The following is a 19,492-nucleotide window of genomic DNA, read 5'->3' on the forward strand; positions in this document are numbered from 1 at the left end:
ATCTATCTATCTATCTATCTATCTATCTATCTATCTATCTATCTATCTATCTATCTATCTATCATAACATTTTTGGAGGGTGGCAGAGGGAGATATAATTGTCAGTGAGAATATGACCCTTGAAGTTAGCTCACATCTAGTGAACATGTGTAACCTGATTCTCAAAGAAGCTGGGTGAGTACTCCCACAATAGGCATACACACTATCTGTGGGATGCAATTCTAGATTGGTAAAGAGAGTGCTACGTGACCTTGAGTGAGAGATTGTATGAACGGCAGGGTTAATGAGAGAGTTTTGGAGAAGAGAGATATTCTTCATCTGCTTAGAGAAAGGCCATATGTGATTCCAGATTTTCTTCAGGACTGATTCCAGGGAGGAGGAAAAAAAAAAGATTAGAAGTGGCACGTATTGAAGGGAAGTTGGTTACTCAAAGTATCTATTATTTATAGCTTGTTTAGCTAAAGACTTCTCCATGGATGAGATGGAATTCTCTCTCATAGTTGAACTGAGATGGCTCATTTCCCCTACTACACTGATGAATACAGTTTTCACACCAGAAGTTCCTTCTTGATGAAATTACAGGTCTTGACCACAAATAAATACCCCAAATAAACCCATATTACTTATAGAAATTAACATATATGTCCTATGTTACTTATGACTTTCATGAGGTATTCTTATCTACATTTTGTATTTGAGGAAATTGTGGATCCAAGAACTTAAGTGATTTGGTTGTTTAATTGTTTCAGTTGTTTCTGATTCTTTGTGTTCCCATTTGAGGGTTATCTTGGCAAAGATATTGGAGTGGTTTGTCATTTCCTTTTCCAGCTCATTTGCCAGATGAGGAAACTAATGCAAAGATGATTAAGTGAATTGCCCAAGACCCCATAGCTAGTAGTGGTCTGAGTACAGATTTGAACTCAGGAAAATTAGTCTTCCTGACTTCAGGCTTGGCACACTATCTAAATGCCCATTAAGTGACTTATCCTTGGTCAGTGATAGAGGCAGGATTTGAATTAAAATCTGTTACCTTCAGATTTGTACTGTTTCCATTGAACCACATGTCTGTATGCACAAGTAAATACAAATAGTAAACCCTGTAGCTCTAAACCATTCATATGAACTCTATATTAACTGTCTTTCAACATTGCAAATGCTATATTATAGGATAAGTGATTAATACCATGACCATACTAAATATGAATGACTGAGATCATGCTCTGATATCACAAGAAGTACCTTCGCCCCATCTTCCTGCAGGTCTTTCAAATGAAACAAGCACATTCAACCTGTTCCATTTTCAAGTATCTGTATCTATTCAAACAGCTCTCTTCACAGTGGTAATTCCTCTAATCCCTATAATTTATTCATCTCAGGATACACTCCAAAGCATTGTTTGAATTTGTTATCCACTGACTTTAAAAACAGTATTCATTATTGGGGGTGGGGGTTACATTTCAGTACTTGGAGAGGCTTGCTGCAGTGATGTTTGTGCCTGGAAACAGCCCCGTTCTTTGGCAAGGGGATGGGAGCCTGCTGAGCATCGCTCAGTAAGAGTGGCAAGGTTTCCAGATTTCAATTCCTTACCCTCCCAACACCCACACTGTACGGTCTTCTGCCATCCTCAAAGGAGCATGAGATTACATTGTTATTGGGGGCCAACAAATGCTCAAACTGGAAGAAACCTGTGACGAGCTGATTGCAATTTACAAGTGTTATGATTCTGATATTCCAAACCACAACAGTTTCAAAATGCAGCAGGTTGAGATCTTTATTCTTAGCAGCTTTTCAAGCCTGTCTTTTTTAAATGATGGCAAGTCCTCTAGCACAATAATTTAGGGCATTTTTAGAGAATTGATATCATCTGAAAAGCTGATGTCACTTTTTTATATTACAGGTGATCCAAACAGTCAGCGCTATAGACAAAGATGAGCCCAAAACTGGACATTTTTTCCTATATAGCCTTCTTCCTGAAATGGCCAACAACCCAAATTTCACCATCAAAAAAAATGAAGGTAAATATATAAAAGCATTAGGAGATGGGGCCAGAACTCACCTTCTCTCCGTGCTGTTTTCTGCTGTATTGTTCAGTTGCAACTTAATTCCCATTTTTCCCCTCCCCATGTGCAGTTAGAGCTGGGCTTATCAGTGTAATGGCATGGTAATTATATCACTTTACCTTTTATAGTATCAGAAAAATAGATAAAAACCCTCTAAAATGAAAATGTAATTTCATCTCAGGGAAACCTTACCCATTTTACTTGAAGGGGTCTAAGGAAGGATCTCTGAAAGTTCCAGGAATTTGGGTACATGGAGGTATGCTTCTGTAGGAGGGTTTGGCTTATGTCTTAGAGTTGTTCACTTCTAATGCAATGTTTATTATAAGACCTGCAGGGGAATCCATTTTTAATTGTGCCTGGATTGTGTGTATACCTTTTAGATATTTATTTGACACCTACACCCAGTATGTCAATGGGCCAACAACTTCCTGAAAGATAATGTGTGTCTGCGGTATATTGTAATTTATACTGCCAGGTCCTATTGTGGAGTCTTAAGAGGCCTTGGAAATCAGTTCAGTCTATTTCACCTTTTGTACCAAGTTTAAATGAAATATTTTACTTAGTGCTCATATATTATGTGTGAAGGTCAGAAAGTGTAAAGATTAAAAAAAGAAATGACCAAAGCCTCCATATATTTTCCTCTCCTAAGTCATTGCATATTGAATAAGGTTTCAAAAATATATTTATTTTGGTTTAGATTGTACTTAGATCCATGATGTAACCCTTTGGAAATGATCAGTAAGATAAATGTGTGGTCTAAATCTATCTGTTCTTATTCATGTAAAGCTTTCTTTAGTTCTTCCTCCATTAAAGTGTTCTAATATCTCAAAGTGACATAGGGTTGACCTTGGGTTCTAGAAGGCAATGTCAGGTGAGAGGGTTAAAATTTTGCCTCAATGAAAAACTGCCTGTTGTTTAAACACCATCCAATATATGTACTGAGAGAGGTTCATCATTAAAAATTAGTTACAAGGTAATGATTCGATTGATTTTGTTGGCCATCCCAACCCACATAGATCAACTTCTAAAACCCTGGACTTTCTGTGATCTGCATTAGTGGAGAAAGTATTCTTAGTGATGATCTGCTGAATTGAAATGTTATTAACACATATTTTTAAAGGTCTGTATGAAATATTCAACAAGTACAAAAATTACACGATAGGGACTCGTTTTGATTATTTTTTGTATCTGGTCCCATTTGAAAAAGGTAGCATCAACAAATATTCATTTATACCATAAATTAAAATTCCATAAAATTTACCAAATTTATCATGACTTTCCTTTGAACACAATTTTATTTAGTTCTCTAAAGGTGCTTTCATTGATGTTAATGTATGCTAAAAAAAAAAGAAGGAAGAGTATCATGTAAATAGTTGTCTTTAGCTTATACCTTCACCAGTATAGAAAATGAGAACAACCCTCCCTAATTTCTTTATTTGAACAACAAATTAAAACAAATTGTGTAAACACAATCAGTTTAACTCATAACATTTTCTTCCATAGAAGTCAATAGCAAAGAGTTGAAGAAGTCAGATGAATAGGTGTGAGACCCTTTGGACAGCCCAAATGATCAGTGCATGTTATCAGTTTGAGGGTTCCATAGCTGTATCATTTGTGTGGCGATTGTTCTATTCACCAGGCTTATTTAATGATTTTTCTCAAAATAAATCTAATATAAATGGAATTTGCAACCAAGTGTCAACCACTTTGGTTCCATTCATTCTACCATGCTAAGTCTCAAGGACAATCTTGTTGGAAGGAAGGGAGGGAGGGAAGAAGAAAGGAAGGAAGGAAGAGAGGGAGGGAGGGATGAAGAGAGGGAGAGAAGAAAAGAAGGAAGAATGGAAGCAAGAAGCACAGAGGGAGGGAATGGAGGGAAGGAAGGAAGGATTGGAAGGAACAATTATTGAAGGCTTATTGTTGAGTCAAGAACTGCGTTAAACACTGAGGATACAAAATAAAACAAAAACAACAAAAGCTAATAAATAAACCAAAGATTGTCCTTACCTTCAAGGAGCTTACATAAGTTCATATGTAGTAGAAACTTTGGGAAGTATGAATTTGAATTTCAGTCGTTGAAACTTACTGATTTACCTAACGGTATTGTCTCCTAATAAATGTATATTAACAGATGAAGAAATATTACAAGTTCTTGGTATCACCACTAACTAGTAGAGAATAGAGAGCTGGGCATCAAAGAAAATATTTCTCGTCCTTGATCTCCCAGTGACTTACACAGTAGTCTTTGACAGGCTGCCTATATTCTCTGTACTGTATTATTTTTCTTTTCACTGAAACTTTATTTTTCTTTATTTTCTTTCCTTGACAGCAATAATTATGACCTAACCTCACAGGGTTGTTGTGAGCAATAATTTAAAAAATTGTCTGGCATTATGAAGCTATAAGTGTATTAAACAGAATAGTAAGATCTTTATTTCAAACTATTTTGATTAAAACTTAATTCATCTTATAAAGAAAAAGAGTAACTGATTCTCAGAATAAATCAGGGAGTTAATCGCATAATATCATGGTCTTGGCAGAGTTCTCTAAAAACTGTATGTTCCATCTCTCGTACTTGGCATGACCATTATCTAAAATAAAATAAAATAAAATCACAGATTGGTGTATCCACATTTAAAAAGATTGCCAAAGAAGAATTCAGTTCAGCAAGTCTTTATTAAGCACTGACTACATGTATGAGGTATTTGGTACACAAAGACAAAAAATTCACAATCTTGAACTCAAAGAGCTTATATCTATGGGGAACCTGAAGAATCAATTTTAGTAGCGTAGAACACCATCTCACAAGAATTAGTCATTGTGACAAAGAAACTGGGATTGGGAATTAAAGATCTGGATTTAAAGCCTGGCTCTGTCACTAATTGTCACTTAATACCTCAAAGAGTTTCAGTTTCTTCATCTTCAAAATGAGAGGATTGGAAATGATGATTCCTAAATCGTTTCCAGTTCCAGTGTGCTATAATTCCTGCTTCTGTTTCATATAGATATTTCCTTTGCACTTTAAAGGTAACTGATACCTGATTAACCTGATTGTTCAGTTGTTTGTCTGGTGTGTCCAATTCTTTGTGATCAGTTGGGGTTTTCTTGGCAGAAATACTGAACTGATTTGCCATTTCCTTCTCCTGTTCATTTTTATAGCTGAGGACTGAGGCAAACAGGGTTAAGTGACTTGCCCAGAGTCACACAGCTAAGTGTCTGTCTGAGGCCAGATTTGAATTCAGGAAGACAAGTCCTCCTGGCATTAGGCCCAACACGTGCCACTTAGTTGCTCTAAGAACTGATATGTAATAAAAAGTAAATGCCTGAGAAAGAGGTTGCATATTATCTCTTTGTACACAGTTTTGTGATGTCACAACTAGAATTACTTTTCAATAGGTAAGAAATAATTTGTCTTCCAGAAAGAGCAGTGTAACCTATCCCTCCCCAGCCACATAAAGTTGAAGTAAAGATCAAAATTTCAGTGAGTCATTAAAAATTTCAGTTAACAGCAAACAACCTAAGCATTTTGAGTTTTCACAGTTTGTCTGGGAACTTAGCCAGAAACGTTGGTCCCTCCTTCCAGTTGGGTGAACCTTAAAAAAAGAGAAAGTTTTGCTCACCACATCTTGGCATTTAGGCATCCAGTGCAACCATGAAAATGGAAGACACCCAACAATTAAATATAAGGAGACAGGGAAGATAAATGAACCTTTTACAGACACTGAAAGCGTTTGCTTGCAGAAAGTCTGAGTTGTATTGCTTCTTGGAAACTTGCTCAACTCTAGCTTGTGTTCTGTAGGTAATAGATTTGATTGAAATTGCTAGGGAGCAGTGGACTGTAATGGGAGTTTTCATGTTTTCTACTAAGATATTTGAACCATGTGTGTAAGAAATTGAAAAAAAAATCCAGTTTCCTGACACATGAGGACAGCTTGTGAGAGGCAGAGGGATGGACTAAGCTTTTGGCTTGAGGAGATGAGGAACAGCCTGGTGACACAAAAACCTTGCTCACATTCACCAAGACAGAAACTAAACCAGAGCATCAAATGATGCTGACTTTCTTTCCTTTTCCCCCCCTTTTAATGTTGATATCCTCTCTTTGACTCAACAGACCAGCTACTAGGGCATTACTATAATGATCAATTTGCAGAAGGTAGGTTCCAACTGGAACTTCATATTCACTTTCTCTTCCATTTTCTTCATGTCTATAGTGCTTTGCACATTTTTAGAATGCAGTTCATTTCCTCCAATCCAGTCCTCCTAAAGTATCTCATTATGGCATGGAAGTGACCCTGATTTCTTGAAAGTATTCCAGCAGAGTACCAGCTCCTTCCAATCTTCCTAACTTGGAAGAATACGAGTACAGACTCTGTGTCAATAATAAACTAGACTAGTTAAGTGCAGAGAGGCTTCTTGCTATGCACAGTTATATGTGAAATTATTTCAATTATTATTGTTCTGGTCTCAGAAACTCAGTAAGATAGTCTCTTAAAGCATAGAAATGGCACCATTTGCACACCTGGATGTAATAACCTCACTAACAAAGAATGGAACCTTGGAGCATTAAAGGAACTCATTCCAAACCAATAATCCATATTTTGACACATCACTCAACTTTACAAGTTTAATATCAATCTCCTTCCTGATATGAAAATCATCTAAGTAGAGCCCTTTGAGGAAATGAACCATCAGGTGTTACATCTGTCTCCTATCATGAACCATTCATTCATTGCTTTTTCATCCTACACAGTATCTCTTCACTGCTTTCATCCTACCCATGTTCCTTTCTTACTTGGACCTTGCTAATTCCATAATGTTCGTTTTGAACTTTAAAAGTGACCCCATTTTTAGTGGATACATATTGCCTTTAACTGAAATTATTAGCAAAGTATTTGTTCTACATCAGGTTGTACTGTGATAAAATCTGCCATACGTGCAAAAGTTGTCATAGACCCAAGATATAGCTGTAGATTTGGGGGATCTGTTTTAGAACACTATATCTCTGGTTTCTGTTTCATCAACATAGAATGTCCCCCTCCACTCCACCGCCACTTTCCTTAAAAAACAAAAAACTAACAATGAACAACATGTCCTTATACTGAACAGGCTAGATATCTCCACATATAACCTATTTAGGCTCACTTTGAATTTGAACATGAGCATTCTCAATTACCTTCCACTCACTCTTTTTACAAACAGTGTTCAGAGTTCTGGAAGGCTGAAGGAGGTGGTCTTCCATACTATTTTTGGACCACAGTTATTCTCTCTTGGATCTTTCTCTTCCCAACCTGAAAGTTGATACCAGACATTGGACCTGGGGTCCCAAATTCCAATCCAGCCGTCGATGTCCCCTGTGACCTTGCTCTCTCTTCTGTCCAGCTGAATCCTTACTCACTCCTCTCCTGTATTCAGGATACAGGCGTCCAGCCAGACAGAGCCCCTCTCTCCTCGCCTTAAGCCAGATGTGATCAATCAAGGCTTCATTGGACCTGAAAGGCCATCCTGATGATCCAGACAGCAAGGAGGGGGCCACCTGGTAAGCCATTTGTCCTCTTTCAGGCCTCTTAACCTTTGCTGCCTACTCTGCTCTGACTTGGAACTAGCTGAGTGCTCACACAAGAGCACTCTATTTCCTGATTGGCCTTTAAATCCCCCTCATCTGAAACACATCAATGTGTTAATTGTTATTTTTCCCCCTCTCCTTCAGGAAAAAAGTCTTTAGAAAACATAACGGACACACACACAAAAACATGCACATACATAAATGCACACACATCTTTATATATATATATATGTGTATATATATATATACATATATTTAGGACAGTGTGTGTTCATGTGCATGTTTGTGTGTATATATGTGTATATTTCTTCCACAATTTGAACCCTCTCTAAAAAATGGCATTTTCCACTAAAACTATCACTGATGTACAGGATCATTTCCTGAACACGAATCTATCCACATTACCATAATACAAGAATTATCAAATGTATACAATACCCATTTTGTAATGGTTTCCCCCTTGATGATATCTCTTAATCAGAAAAACTCCTTCATTAGACTCTTCCTCTATTTCTTCTTTACGACATGAGAGTAAAGTTATGCCAATAGAGCATGAGCACTGACAAGCCCTCCTAAGTTATAATCAAGAATACAGATTGGACTTCTTGTCCATGGATCATACAACCTACATGCAGTTAAGTTCATCACTAGACTATTAACCACGGGATAATGATTTGGAGGGATGAGGGTTCTTCAGCAACTCAGGAAGACAGGCTTCTAAGTCATAAAGGATTTATAATTTCATTAGAGAACAGACTATGTGCACTGATAGCATCACAGATCTCTGAAAGCACAAGATCAAGGAAGAGTATAGTTTGTACAAAAGAGAAAGTGAATGTTGGTCCTAAATATGTAGACTGTCTTTATGCATGCATGAGTAGGAAATGCCTTCACTTCAGTTATTTGTAATTTATTATTTGTGCTTAGAGCAACAGAATGTTGACAAGAAGTCATTTATGTTGCATTTTGTCAACTAATCTGTAATTAAAAGACAAATCCACACTAAACAAAATAGAAAAGGGATATGTCATCATTACACCATATATTGTAGAAAGGGAAGGCATAAGGGATCAGCAGAGAGCATCAATGTCTTTGCTTCAGTGGCTTTTGTCAGGCCCTGTTATTTTTGTGTCTTCCCCAGGTCTTCTTTCTTTAGCTTTTTAATCAAAATGAAAAGGTACCATTGGAACTGAAGAGCTTCTTTTGCAAATATTCAAAATCCTAAAATGATTGCTCTGGTTAGCCACAGTAGGGCTTTTACCATCTATTTTTTTTTCAATGTGTACTGTTAGAGACAATTTAATCTGCGGATTACTGACAACAGGGGATACACTTTCAATGATCTGGGCCAAGATTGAGGCATGTGGCTGGCCATAATGCTAATGGAAATTGTTCATTGCATCAAAGCTCTCCCCCTTAATTTACCATCATGATTTGTCAGTCTTTGCCTCCAACATTATCTCACGGCTTTTCTCTTTTTTTGGGAAAAGAAGGGTGGCTAATTTTTGTCATCTTAAAACCATATTTGGGCATACCACCTGACTGTCTTGCCTTTAGCTTTTGATCCTCTAAACCTTTTGCCCCCAAATCTTCATTTAGAAATGAACATGTATTCCCTGAGAAACCAGATAGCAGAAGTTTGACAATTTATTCAGAGATAGTTACTGTTTAAACAGTCTTAACTGGACCATTGGGTTTGATGTGCAGTGAGCAGAACATCCTTTACCACAACAACACAGATTTCGTTTTTGAAGGGGTGGGTTATAGGGAGAATAGATTTTACAGTTTGCTGGATTTCAGTCATATATTGATAGTACTTTAGTTAACTAATCCACATGTTAACATTAAATGCAGAGTTAATATCATCTGTCATTTGAAGCAAAATTTGAGGTACATTGTTTTGTTTATCACAATTGAAGATCATTTAATCTTTCACTATGGAAAGCTGGTACTTGGAAAGAATCTGAACATGTTATAGACATGGATTTCAAGATCTGTAATATACCATACATATAGGGTCATGACCTGAATAACAGCATTCTGTGTCACAAGTATGATTGCAGCCAAGTAGCCTAGTGCCTCTTAGTCTCCTTCAGCAGCTGGTACCTGAGGCTAGAGCAGAGAAAGCAAAGATTTTGACTGTGGGAAGAGGCTCATTTCAAATGAATGAAAGTGAAATAGCATGAGGGATCAAAAACAAACTTAAACATCAAGCCCAGAAGGAAATAGGATCACATTCTCTTAGAGATTAAAAGTCACAACCCAGCAGTCATCTGGTCTAATCCATTTCTCAAGCATGATCCCTCACCTCTTCTCTCCTCCTAGCAAACCCAAAAGCTTCCTCTGAAAGATTTTTAGACCCAAAAAAGTTTCTTGCTTCTTGAAGGAGCCCTTTTCATTTTGGGACAGCTTTAAATGTTAGAAAAGCAGTGTGTGTGTGTGTGTGTGTGTGTGTGTGTGTGTGTGTGTGTCTTAGACTGACGCAAAATTTGCCTCCTTATAAAACTTCTAACTTTTTCTCTTAGTATTAATCCCAGGGGACAAGCAAAACAAATGTAATTATTATATTATGGCTCTTAAAGTATTTCGAGTCTGGATTCATGCCTTCCTCAATGCCCACCGCCATCTACAACATCAAGCCTCTTCCTCATCTACAGGCTAAACATTTTAGTTATTTAAAGCAATCCTTAAATAACTTGGTTTCAAGTTCCCTTAACATCCTGGTCATATTGCTCAGTCTCTCTTCCAATTTAACAGCCTCTTTTCTTTATTGTGATATCCATAACTGAAAAAGGAAATAACTAATCATCACAGTTCTGGTATTAAGGATAAAAATAATCTCCTGTGTTTCAGCCTGTGAAGTTCTGGAGCTAACTGAGAACCAAGACAGTGTGAAACTGTTATCCTGTATTCCTAATAGTTCCATACAAGGTTCACATAAGAAAAATATTCAACCAGGATCTTTTTATTACTTTAATCTGGTGTAGCAACAAGCACCCCAGCATCCCCAGGGATTGCTACCAACACAGGTTCTTGGATCTGCTTTGATAAAGGAAAGCAACTCAAAATGGGTTAACAAGCTTACTTTAATCAGTCAAACATATGTATCGTTTACCTAGTTCAGGGGAAAAAGGTCAGCACCCCGAACTTCAGAATTTACAGAGAGAATTATCAAGACAGAGAAACAGATCAAGTAGACAGATTTCCAAACTGCCCAACCATTACATCCATACCAAATCAATATCTGGGTTTTTCAAAGCCAAGGGGGGGGGGCTCTCAACAACGGCTTCCCAGAATCCAGATCAAATCACAGAACACTTCTCAAAGTGACCCCCAAAACAAAGCTACACATCAGGGCTTATATAGCCTTTTCCTGGCTAAGAGAATGTAACAACCTTATTGACTCACTGGCCAATCAAAAAGTATCTACTGAAAAACAAGCCTCCCACCCCAGGCTCCAGGTGCACTTTAGCCTAGGGGCAGGGAAGATCTTTAAATTTACATTCCCATTACATCTGGGCAAATATGAATGCTCATATACCAATAAAGCTCTTGTACATGTTTCCTAGAGTACATAGGAATATTAACTTAAATTTATGAAAGAACTTAGAGTTTATCTAGTCTAATTCTCTCTCTTTATAAATGACAAAATTGAGAACCAGAGGGTTATGTGACTTTTCCAAGGTCACACAGAAGCAGAGTGAGGTAGGGGGAGTGAGTGTGGAAGGGGTAGATTTGAGTCCACTTCTTTTGGCCTGCTCGTTCAGATCTCTTTTCATGACAGTGCACTTCTCTGTTGTATATTCTTACCTCCTTAAGGAAGCTAGGCATGGAATGCCCTCTTTGCACTTTTAAACAAGACAAAATTCTACACACCTTTTTTTTTAAAGGACAAGAAATGCCAGCTAATAGTGGAAAAAAAAAGATACAGACTAAAAATGAAATAGTTTGGTGTCTTATGTGGCTATTCTGCTGTTTGAGCAAACAAATCTCACATTCAGCAGAGAACATTTTAAAGCTGAGGCTGGCTATTTTCAGGCTGGCTTGTGGGGCAAAGATGTTTCAAGAAAATGGTGGACTTTTCCATGGCTTTCTTATATATTTCTTTAAAAGAATTCTTCAAAGTAAAGCTTACATTCTCTAGAAAATAGGTTTGTGTTATTAATTAATAGATAAGAAATAAGTTATTAGTAAAGAACCAGGTCTTATATGAAAAAACTCATAAGAATAGGAGAAGGATACATAAAAAGCACGTGGTTTATGCAATTTATGTTAAAGACTATGGATTTTGGGAACTTGATTTGGGAACTATTGGTGTTTAATGTTTAATCAATCTGATTCACTATACTTAGCTCTTTCTATATTCTCTTTAAACATGTGGAAGAGAGAAAAAAATTTCTCCAATTTTGAATGAGTTTAAAGCCTTCCTCTCCCTGATTATAATATTTGGCATTTAATTAGTACCAAAGCTTTCTCCACAATTGTGCTGTCAGGAAGGGAAGACAAATAATATGATCCCCATTTTGCAGATGAGGAAATTAAGAATCAGAGAATTAGTGACTTGCCTAGGGTCACAGTAAGTGGCAGGACATAAACCCATATCCTCTTAAATTTACATCTCTTTCTTCAAGACTATACTAAATTCATATAACCTGATGTTTGGATATCAAAATTATATATTTCTGATCCAGAAAAAAAATATGGATGAGATTTATTAAGCTCATGTTGTTTGAGGAAGTTTATTTAAAACATATTATCCTGTAGTGTGGTATAGTGGTTAGAAGATTGTTTCTAAGGCAAGAAGACCTGGGTTCAGGTTCTGACATTCAAAAATACTAGCTGTGTAATTATGCACAAGTCACCCTATCAGTGCTAAGGGCGACTCTCTAAGGTTCCAAATTACAGAAAACTTTCTCATCTCTGCTGGTGGAAGGAATTTGTAATGATGAAATTTCAAGGGCTCCCAAGTCTGTTTGTCTGAAGAAAATCTTGCCTTCACCAAATTTAACTCAGTTATTATTAAATACCTACTATATTAATATTATTTTAAATGAGTAGTTTATAATTTATACATTTGCTTTAAGATTTTCAAAGCACTTTAAAAATATTTTCTTATTTTGTCCTCACAACAATATTGGGAGGTAGGTGTCTTTAAAAATTCTGTCTTGTTCTGGTCCCAAGACCACTCCTCTCAAGTCAGTAAAATAAATACATTTAGCTAATATAAAAGGGGCCTTGTCAGTAAATAAGATCTCACAGGGAAATCTAGAAAACACATACAGATCATCCAAAATTCAAAGGAGCATAATTTAGAAATTTAATAACATTCACATCCTGGCAATACGTGTTGAATCAAGTGGTGCTTTCAAGGTTTTTGGTGCTGTAACATAAAACCAGAAAAATTACCGACTACCACAGTTCCAAACCAGGAGAACATCAAAGGGTGATATCTTTGGGATGATGGGAATGCTAAGTTTGTAGTTTTATTGATAACTTTGAGTTGACTTGGATGTGTCAAAACATTAACACCGAGAAGGCACAGATAAGGAGTCGATCTTTTTTCTCAACAAAGCCCCATAAAAACGAGACCTTAAAATCCTGAGTCTTCTTTCAGCTTTATCAGATTCATGTTGCTAAGTGCCCCCCTACTCTTGGCCTTGGCTACATGAGTGACACTCTCTGCCTCTTTACCTCCCTATTCTTTTGCCCATGCTCTCTCCCTTACTTCTCTATTTTATAGCCTGTTCCCATGCTATTTGCTTCTGTAGCCCTATTTTTTAGCACTTACCTCTGACTTTATGGGCCATTTTCCCCCATACCCTCTGTGTTTAATTGAAGTGTGATTGCTACCCTGTTTTCCAGAGCCAATTGTGACCTTTCCCCATTAGAACCCAAAGAACTAAGCATGCCCATTTCATGATTTCATAAATTAATTACTAGTTCAAAGTGTTATGCTTATCACCATTCAGTAGATGAGGTTGGCCAAGAAAGGTCAAACAATGTACCCACGGTCATGGAATTTATCAGTATTATAGGCCAAATTTGTACTCAGCTCTCCAAAATTCTCTCCCATACTGAAAGCCCTCCAAATGTGTGGATTGTCATTGTATTGTTATTGCTTGTGCTAACTTTGGGGAATCCAAAGATTGATCCTGCTTTCAAGAAACTTTCAGTTCCAAATGGGGTTAGGAAATAGGAATCTCTATGTTACAATAATTTTGCTGAAATGAAGAGTGAGAAAGATGCAAAGGGAACAAAAATTCATTGGGGATATGTCAGGAAAGGAACCTGGAGACGTTGCATCTGAGTTGGGCCTTCAAACAAGGGCAGTTCTTCAACAGGCAGAGAAAAGAGGCAGGAGAGTAGAGTTTACCCCATGCATGGAAGGCAATGTGAGAAAAGAGAGAGAAATGAGAGAGGACATAATAAAAGCAAAAAGAACAACGATTATTCCAATTAAATTAGAATTAAAAGCATATAAAGGGGAAGAATTTGAGATTAGTTTGGCAAAGTAAATTGGAGTTAAAATCAGGGGTGAGGGTTGAGTGTCTGTTTTTTATTAAAAAACAGCGATTTTCTGGACATTGTGCTAAGATCTGGGGATACAAAGAAAAACTCATAGTCCGGCATAGGAAATGACTTGCAAACATTTGCAAGCAAGATATATACAGGATAAATTGGAAAATGGTAGTCTTAAAGCAGGCCTACACAACCTGTAGCCAGGCTGCTTATGCCGGGGAGGCAAACTAAAGGATTTTGAGCAGCCCATGGAAAACTTAGAGAATGTTTTCATTTACATTTTTTGCAGGACTCCTAAAATCCTTTGGTGTTCTATAAGCAGTCCAGGGGCTACAGGTTGTGCAGGCCTGTCTTAAAGAGAAGGCACTAAGATTATCACTGGGTAAAAATTCCTACAGGAAGGTGGGATTTTGACTGAGACTTGAAATTAGCCAGGGAAGCTAGAAGGTAGAGATAAGGAAGGAGAATGTTTCAGGAATGAGGGACAATAAGTAGAAATAATTGGAGTCAGGGATGGAGTGGATTTATAAGGAGGCAAAAAGTCCAGTGTCACTGGATTGAAGAAGTATATAGGGATATGTGGGGGTAAGTGAAATAAAAGAAGACTGGGAAGGTAGAAAGGGGTTCTTTTATAAAGGGCTTTGAAAACCAAACAGATGATTTTATATTTGATCCTGGAGGTAATAGAAAGCCATTGGAGGGTTTTGTTTTGTTTTTAGCATGTGTGTGTGTGTGTGAGAGAGAGAGAGAGAGAGAAAGAGAGAGAGAGAGAGAGAGAGAGAGAGAGAGAGAGAGACAGAAATACAGAGAGAGAGAGAGACAGAAATACAGAGAGAGAGAGAGACAGAAATACAGAGAGAGAGAGAGACAGAAATACAGAGAGAGAGAGAGACAGAGAGACAGAGAGACAAAGAGAGACAGAGATGCTCAGGCCTCTATTTTAGAAAGACCAATTTGACATCTGAATGGAGGATGGATTGGAGTGGGGAAAGAATTCAGGTAGGGAGGTCAACTAAAAATGTATTCAGTAGTTCACATTTGAGGTGATGGGGGTCTGTACTAGAATGATTGCAGCATCAGAGGAGAGAAAGGGAAATATATGAGAGCTGTTTTGAAGGTAGAAACAACAGGACTTGACCACTAATGGGATATGGGGTGTGGGAGAGAGTGAAGAGTTGAAGACAATATATAGGTTGGATTAAGGGTTTATATTTTCTTAGGCATTCAGTGGTTAGAGATAGTAGGCTTTGGAGGTAGCAGGAATGGGAATGATATCATCTTTTATGTAGGTATGTATTAGGGCCATGCATTAGAAAGATTATTCAGTGGTTTTAAAAGATGGATTGAAGAGAAAATATACCGGATAAGGAACATACTTATGGCAGCCTAGTCAAGAAAAGATTATTATAATAACCTAGTCAAGATGAGATAAGGGCATGAATTAAGGTGGCGGTTACAAAAGTAGAAAGGAGAGGATAGAAATAAAAGATTTTGCAGAGGCAAAATTGACAGGGTTAGCCTGATATAGAGAGCAAAGAAGAGAAAAGAATAAAAATGATTTTGAGGTTATGAATTCTCATGCTGGGAATGATGATGGTGTCATTATCATATTTTGATGAGAAGGTAATGAATTTGGTTTTGTTCATGTTGATTTTGAGTTTCAAGAATGCCATTTATGTGGGTGGTTGGGAGAAGAGTCCCGGGAGAAGTGAGAAGTGAAGATATAAATTTGGGAATCATCTGCATAGAGGATGATTAAAGTCAAGCAAGCATTTGAGTTCTGCAAGGGATAGTACATAGGGTTGGAAAAGGTACACATGATTTTAAAAATTATCAATTTATATGTTTTTTAAAAATATCCTGTATCAACATTAATGAGTTTATACTTTAAATAAACTTGGATATTAACCCATTTATCATCTATCTGTAAGGCATGTTCCTTAAATTGCCTGTATCTTTAAGGGTTGGTGATTGGCCATGAGATTCTCTCAGTAGGCTCATTGGGCATAGCTTTGGGTATGGCAGATCCAGGCTTTTTAGGTGATGGGTCTTTGAACTGATATTCTGGGTGAAACTGAATGACCTATGGTATTAGATCCAACACTATCCCCTTGAGGGCCATGTCAAATATGAACTAACCTTAGAGAGATGGTAGAGTTGAGCACAAAAGGAGATGGACTTAGAGTCAGGGTTCCAACTTCAACATTTATTAATCATGTTAACATAAGCAAGGCACTTCTATTATATCACCCCTATTTTCCTTATCTGGAAAATGGGGATATTGACTATATCTGGGATTTCACTGCTGATTAGGACGAAAGGTTAAGTGACTTGTCCAGTGGTCAGGCAAGGTATGTCAGACCTGGGGCTTGCATCTGGACATTCCAGACCCTTTCTCTAATGTGTTCCTTTTACAAAACAGCTGTGGTAATACATGTACTATTTACTTTATAAGACTTTTGAGGAAAATATTTTATAAAGTTTAAACTATAATAAAATATTTTTACTATTAATCTAACCAATTCAGACCTTTCTTAATATCCTTGTTTCTTATATCCCATGCTTCCTATAGTTACAGACTTTGATGCCCAACATTATTTTTATTAACTATTTGGAAAGCTTCTATATAATTATATTTTTGTGGAAGACTGGACTTGTAGTATTGACATAGGGGTTCATATGCTAACTTTATTATTTAAAAGATGTGTGACCCTGAGCAAGTCATTTCCAGTCTCCCAGGTTCAGTTTTGTTTTGTTTTAAAACCATGGAAGAGACAAAATTATACTTGCACTATAGATAACTCATGGGGTTATTGTGAGAAAAGCATCTTTTAAACTTTAAATAACTATATAAATCTTAGGAGTGATGGTGAGGAAGAGGATGAAGAGGATGGATTGATGGACTCTTTTCCTGAAAGGTTCCCAGATGGATATCTAGCAATGATTCATGTTGTGTTTTTAGATATGGTAGAATCACATAGTATTTTCCATACACTGAGTGACAGGTACTTTCTGCAACCCATAGATGTGCCAAACCAATCATTTTATAAGAAAAAGACCTCCTGTCCACATCTGGGAATAGAAGTTAAGAGATTGATTCTTGCCTCAGGTAGTTATATAATAAAATACAAATATATATATACATACAAATATATCCTATTCACTGCACGCATATAATTACCTAGAAGCTTGCTCAAGGCCAGATTTTGATTCTTATCTCTCTTTGTTGGTGTATAATGTGAAACAATGAAAAGATGTTACATTTGCTTGCTCCTTCCCTGCCTCTCTCTCTTTCTTCCTACAAATGCAGTTTTCTCATGGTTTCCATAAATAGAAAATTGCAGGTGCAATTAGATACTTGCCCCTTATTTTGAGAGTACTATCTACTAAATGATTTTGTAGGGAATTGTAGGTGAGTGTGGCTTAGAAGAAGGAGGAGTGCTTTTTGACATTCTCCCTCTGTGGCCTTTGATAACATTACTGGTAAAGAAAATAATTATTTTCTCTCAGCACCTAAATGCTATATCCTATGTGTGTATACACATGTGGATATATGTCCATGTGTGTAAGCATATGTATGTGTATATATATACTGGGTATGCATGTATATATAAACATATATACAACTGTGTGTATATATACTTATACATATGTGTGTTTGTGTGCACATGTATATATACATAAACACACATAATATATGTATATTGAGCACTTTTTAAAGTTTTTCTGCATTGATTAAATTCGATTTTTCCGTAACATACATCTTACTCCTTCATAGTTAGGAAAGGTATAGATAGAGTAAAATTTCTTTCTTTCTGTCTTTTTTTTCCCCTTTCCCTTTTTGCTTTTTTTCCATAAGATTTGTGACTTTATCATATAGGGAACTCAGGTTAGGAAATCCGTTCTACCAATTTAGGTTGGCACCTTCTCTGAAAATTGCATTTTCTGAGAGGATTACCTAGATTTAGCATTGAGAAGTTAGAACTTACCCAGAGGTAGTCACCAAGCATGTGTTAGCTCCACCTGGCTTTGAGCTCTATCCATTTAATACTCCATGCAGTATGCCACGCTGCCTTTCTTTTTTCATCATAAACATTGTTTTTCCTTTCTATTTCCATAGCCTCTACCATGGTGCAAATACTTGATTACTACTCTTAATAGACACTTAATGCATGGAGTTTAACTAAATCTAAAGGAAGCCCTTCCTATTACTCCTGGCTACTTGGGCTTTCCCCTCTCAGATTACCTTTCTTCTACTTTGCATTTTTTTTCTGGTATTTACATACTTATGCATAGGATGTCACTCTTTTTAGACTATAAGCTTCTTGAGGGAAAACACTGGTGGTGTCATTGTTGTTTATCATTGTCGTTTTTTGTTTTTGTTTTTGGTATCCCTGGTGGTAAGCACATTACCTGGCATATGGTTAAGTGCTTAATAAATATTTGTTGACTTCCCGAGGAATAGATTTATGATGTTTTTAAGCCGGGATAGACCTTTGGCCTTGGAATGTTAGAATATAAAATTTTTGTGCTGGAAGGGACCTTAGAGCTTATGGAGAACATCCTCTCCCTTATTTCAAAGATGAGAAAACTGAAGAAGTAGAGATGTCAAGAAACATTTATTTGGACACATATAAAATACCGTATTAAGGGAAATTGGGGGTTGGAGGAGGTAAGTGTGGCAGAAAGGAATAGTCGTGTGTGTGTGTGTGTGTGTGTGTGTGTTGTTTTTGTTTTCTCCTGATACATGAATTAAATGAATCTAGGTCATTTTAAATTTAAGCAAAAGGATGACTAAATGAATATCCCTGCCCACGGAAGTGCTCATCTAAGTAGCCTGGTCATATATAACTTAGTCACTTGGGAGGATGAGCAAGCAAAACTATTTAAGAAGGATAGCAAATGCCTCAATACTACATAAAAGGAGATAGCAGTTTGCCATGAAAATGGCATTGGATGGGGAGCTAGAAGACCAGTGTTTGAATTGTGCTTCTACTTCTGATCCTTACTCCCTAGGTGACCTCAGCTTCTCTGTGCCTTGATGTCCTCAGCTGTGAGATTGGAGATGATGAGAAGCTGAAGAGGCAAAATAGTACAATGGAAAAAATGTAGTATTTAGAATAGAAGGGCCTGTGTCTTAGTACTGTTTCTACTATATGCTACTTATGTGACCTAGGAAAGTCATTTAATCTCTTTTAATCTCTGTTTCCTCAGTTGTTAAAAAAGGATGTGGGCTGATAGATTAAAAAAGGTGATTCACTGTCCAGGAGTCAAGAAAACATGGTTTTTAATCCTAGTTCAGACACTTACTGTGTAATTCTGGGGAAGCCACTTAACCTCTGCATAGAGT

The 19,492-nt window shown here is 37.0% G+C and overlaps 1 protein-coding gene across 1 annotated transcript in view; it reads left to right on the plus strand.

The window, feature by feature from the left end:
* The window catches only part of CDH8 (cadherin 8), a 527,584-nt gene that overhangs the window by 435,129 nt on the left and 72,963 nt on the right, over positions 1-19,492 (plus strand). Inside the window, exon 10 of the mRNA XM_069085836.1 lies at positions 1,898-2,015. Coding sequence (XP_068941937.1) covers positions 1,898-2,015 — 118 coding nt within the window. The remainder of the gene's footprint in view (positions 1-1,897; positions 2,016-19,492) is intronic.

Source organism: Petaurus breviceps, unplaced genomic scaffold (genome assembly GCF_028583685.1).
Source record: "Petaurus breviceps papuanus isolate PSGF00001 unplaced genomic scaffold, PetGlider_PUasm1.0 176, whole genome shotgun sequence".
NCBI lineage: Eukaryota > Metazoa > Chordata > Mammalia > Diprotodontia > Petauridae > Petaurus > Petaurus breviceps.